The sequence below is a fragment of the Lathyrus oleraceus genome, chromosome 7, assembly GCF_024323335.1.
Source record: "Lathyrus oleraceus cultivar Zhongwan6 chromosome 7, CAAS_Psat_ZW6_1.0, whole genome shotgun sequence".
Taxonomy (NCBI): domain Eukaryota; kingdom Viridiplantae; phylum Streptophyta; class Magnoliopsida; order Fabales; family Fabaceae; genus Lathyrus; species Lathyrus oleraceus.
The window spans coordinates 90,074,398-90,079,194 of NC_066585.1; the positions used below are offsets into that span (position 1 = coordinate 90,074,398).

Below are 4,797 nucleotides of genomic sequence, written 5' to 3' on the forward strand. Positions count from 1 at the left end.
TGATCAACATCAAGGATATTTTCAAAATTATTTCACATCCACTCCAATTTCAAACCATTTCATTTTTCGTTCATATCATTTTCATAATCACTATGCAAGAACAGACAAGCTTTATGGGATATTTGCAACAGAAATAGTGATTACTTTGATTACTCTCTTATTCTAGTTGACAGTACTTGAAACCATTTTCTTTAAGGTATAAAATTATAAGTTTCTCTCTATTTTTATCTGATTTTTTCACTCGTAGTCGTATTATAGAAATTAGAGAAGGTATAAAAATAGCATCATTCTTTTCTTTCTTTTGTTTGTTTGAACACAATGATAGCCAGCTGTGTAATGTGCTATTTCTTTTTACAATCAGATTCTTTTTTTTACTTAGTTACTATTTATTTTCATATATGGTGCTCTTTTTTTTTTATGTCTTGGTGTATTTTTTGAGCATTTTGTCTCTACTATCTATATATATTTATATTTATAAGTGATATACAGTTGTGACGCATTGTTTTGCTTTTTTTCTCTCAGTTCAACTGTTCACTCACAGTCTTTATAAGACTCTTCTCACAACATTTTCCATTCTCATGCATCATAAGTGTTCTTTCATCCCCCTTAGTTTCTTTCATCACTTACTTTTCTACTTCTCGCACCAACTATTGTTGATCTCCGATTTCATCTGCCTCTAGAAAACTAGATTTTACATTTTGTTTGAAACATCATCGATGGCAACAGGTATGAAGAATCTATACTAACACACTTCTTCAATATATCTTTAATATTGTGTTTAGAACAAAATGTCTAAATATAATGAAAGAATTGTTCTAGAATATAATAGAAAAAAAGTATTTATCTCATAATTCTTGTTTCCTTCCAATTGACCTTTGTTACAAATTTTCTATCCAATGCTCCAACACTTAAAACTTCGATGAAGGTGAAAATTTTGTAAGAAAAGAGGTTATGGATCTAAGTTTTCCGTTTCAAAGACTGATAACACTTTATTTGAGTCATTACCAAAGCTTTAATTGTATTCATTTTTTTCACAGGTTCATTATATTGGCCAAGAGTGATTATTACTTTTGCAACTTTCTATCAAAGAAAGTCATTAACTACGTTGATGGTAAACCATATACTTTATTGATTGGTTAAACAACTGTGGTTTTCTTGATTAAAAACAAGTAAGAACTCCATCTCTATATCTAAATGGTTATAGTATTATTATGTTATTTAGTTTTTAGTTGATATATACTAATCATCTTTTATAAGAGATCTAAGCTAAAAATATGTTTAGTGCATATAAAAATCATTACTCTTTAATTTTAGGCTTACAACAATAGATATAGTTGTTGTCCTTAAATTTAACAAAAAAATTGCGTCCCTTTACGAAAGAAAAATGTTTTAAAAAAAAAGTGTATCCCTTGTACTCATTCTAATTCAATTTCCTTATTAAAAAATGTTATTCAATTTAGAAATTTATCTTTTTGTGAACATTTATGTTTTTGTGACCTGATTGGACGTCAATTATTTTTCTTCAATCTTCACAACTTGGCAGCAATATCTATAATCAGTTACTATTCATAGAGTTTACCTGGATTTGTTGTAAGGCTAAAAAATAAATAAATAAGAATGACTTTTGTGTTGAAAAAAATACTCATTTTTTGTTAAATATTTTTAAATTATTGTGACGTAAAATTAGATGGAATTTTATTAGCCTTACGCAATAAGTATGAACTAAAATTTTATGTTAACTTAATAAAACATAAATTATCACTTTCTTCGTGATACACTAACTCCACAACATATTTTATATATATATATATATATATATATATATATATATATATATATATATATATATATATATATATATATATATATATAAATATATATCTCTTTCTTCATGATACACTAAATTCTATCATGAACGACAGATCTTCCATTGACATTTTGGTTCTCATTGTTTGCCTTATTTCACTTTTAGTAAAATATCACTTATCTTTTTCCAACCACAATGAAAAGGTAAATGTGCCTAACGTATTCTGATTAAATTTATATGACTTCTATCTTTCTATTTTTCACAAATATATTCTATCCATAATGCAGACTTATATTATATATACGGGCAATACTAGAAACAAGGAAACATCTTTATTGCTTCACTACAAAAGTATGCTTCAACAAGTTACAAAAAGGTTATATTTATATTGAATTCTTAGATGAAAAGATTATATTTTTGTATCGAATTTTTAGATTCAAGTTTAACAAATTTAGAAGGAGGGTGATATTCAGTGTATCATGAAAAAATACTCATTCTCATTGAAATTCAAAAATTTATTAATCAAAAAAATATGTAATGTAGGGTTTGAAGGGGTGGTGTCTATTTTTCCTAATAGAAAGAGACACCTCCTTACGACCCGATCATGGGATTTTATTGGTCTTACACAATATGTGGAAAGACAATATTATGAAAGTGATGTTATCGTTGCGGTTATCGATAATCTTCTAGCTTCTAATTTTACTTGCAATAGGTAATTAATATTTTATGACTTTTACTAGCTTTAGAAACCTTGCTTTTTCTAAAAGGTATATTTATTATAGTCATTTATATTATAACATCGTGAACAACACGTTAGCTTTAAAAGGTGACAAGCTTATAAGAATATTTGCTCTAAAATTGGAGGATATTGAAATTGGTGTCTTGATGTCTGTCCCCACTCAGGCAGACTCTTACCCCTTGCCGGCATGCTTTATTCAAATGAAAGATGCCTCTAAAATATTGAAATGCATTAGTTCCACGAGCTATATATCAAGTGCAAGTTCCATAAACATTAACAATTATTTTGTGAGCCACATTTATAAAGTTAATCTTGCTACTATATAAAAACCATGTATGGGTTTAAATAGACAACACATATTAAGTTAAATGATAAATCAAGTTGATAGGTGAGTATAATTTATTTAATATATTTTAAGTTAATCTAAACAATTTATTTCTTGTGTTGCAGCTAAGAAGATGGGTCCTAAAAGTAACAAAGATGCCGAGTTTGGTTATGGAGCCGATGAAGTTGATTCGGTGAAAGCTTTGCATCCTGGCTTAATATATGACGCTAAAGAAGAGGATTATATTAAGATTTTATGTGGACATGGCTTAACTACAACCGCTCTACGATCAATCACAGGAGATGATAACAATTGCTCAAAAATAACATCTGCACCGGCAAGAGAGATTTGAACTATCCATCATTTGCTTTAAAAGCCTCACATCCTAAACAACATGTTAGTGGGAGATTCCATAGGACTGTCACCAATGTTCGATATATGGAGTATTGAAGAAACATGTTAAGTCAGTTTTTATAATTTAGGATGATGGATATTTTAAAGTCAGAAGTCCAATTATTGTTTTCGACGAACGAGCCGAGAAAGTTGCAACATCTTCGAGTGGAAAATTTGTTATTATCACTGTTGTTATTATTTGTATTAATTATTTTATTTTTACTATTATTTTTATTAGATATATGAAGTTGTGTACTTTCCTTTACAAATGTAGAGCTCATGTGTTGTTTTATAATAAAGAAATACAAAAGTCTCAATTTATATTAGAATTAATTTTTTTTATAATTTATAATTGTGCATGTATGAACTAGAAAAAAAGTAAATACGTGACTGAACACTGCAGGCTAGCAAGTATCTCATTAGCATAAACAAACATATTAATTACCCTACTAAAAGTATCTCATTAGCATGTATGAATTAATATATGACATGTCTCCCATGTATTGGTAATTAATTATATCATTTGACATGCCATTAATAAATAGGATGCAGTTTTTAATTTATATCCATCTCATTGTTTATAATTGTGTATTTATCTCAATTTTCTATTTATTTTAGATTATTTTCTCATTACCTCTGATTACCTCTAAAAAGAAGAATTAGAAAGAAGAAAATCATTTATATAACTATGATCAACCACCGCTTTTCTAGCCACCGTTGTTTAATCGTCACCATTTTTCAGTAGAAATTGAAGATTCTCCCCATTCTCTTTCGAATCTCGCACTTTTGCTCATTTTCCACTCTTAATCTTGTTCTATATCTACAATATCTATTAACTTGGCCTCAACTTCCGTCGCTTAAATGGCATTCATCACTGTCCTTGTTTTCGATTTCACCATTTTCTCTTAATTAATAACATCTCTGGGAAGAGAATACCAAAGCCGACCTTTTAGCACAGCTAGCAAGTACAAAAGGCACTAGATTAAACAAAATAGTAATTCAAGAAACAATTGAGATTTAAGAGGGGTTTTCCAAAATTAATCCAATTGGCGGAATAATCTCGATGATCGAATCTTGATTAAACCATCAATCACAAATCAAACACAAAATAAAGATTCTGAATTATCTCTTGAAGTTTGCTTTAACTTTAATCACGGATGTGGAAAATACCATTGTCTCTACAAAATCCACGTAAGCATAAAATGGAACACGGTACTAGCCGTCTCTTGTTTTGAGAATATTGAGAAATTAAGATTGATAGGGGAAATAGCTCCTCTATTTATAGAGATGGCTACTAAAACCCCAGTGCTCTTATTTTGAGCTTTTCTACTATCAATTATTTAATAAGCTCAATCTATTTTAACTAAATCTGTTATAATTAAATAGATATTATTTATATTTAATTAAACTCTTTTAATTAAAATAAATCAAATATTATTTAAATTAAATCATATTTAATTTAATAAACTATCAATTCTCATTTATTTAATGAAATCAAATTTAATCAAATAAATTAAATATGTGCTAATGTAT

At 28.0% G+C, this 4,797-nt stretch overlaps 1 protein-coding gene across 2 annotated transcripts; it reads left to right on the plus strand.

Annotated features, from left to right (window-relative positions):
* The first annotated feature begins 527 nt into the window (after window positions 1-527).
* Window positions 528-3,593, plus strand: LOC127106691 (cucumisin). 2 transcript variants are annotated; one of them, XM_051044004.1, is made up of 5 exons: window positions 542-726; window positions 1,038-1,169; window positions 1,973-2,010; window positions 2,095-2,183; window positions 2,997-3,593. In XM_051044004.1, the coding sequence occupies exons 3-5, from the start codon at window positions 2,003-2,005 to the stop codon at window positions 3,221-3,223; spliced, it is 324 nt and encodes a 107-aa protein (XP_050899961.1). In that variant the 5' UTR covers window positions 542-726; window positions 1,038-1,169; window positions 1,973-2,002; the 3' UTR covers window positions 3,224-3,593. The 2 variants fall into 2 exon arrangements, 1 of the variants encoding a protein (XP_050899961.1); XR_007795454.1 differs by lacking the exon at window positions 1,973-2,010 and having other exon boundaries at window positions 528-726.
* Window positions 3,594-4,797: the final 1,204 nt, after the last annotated feature.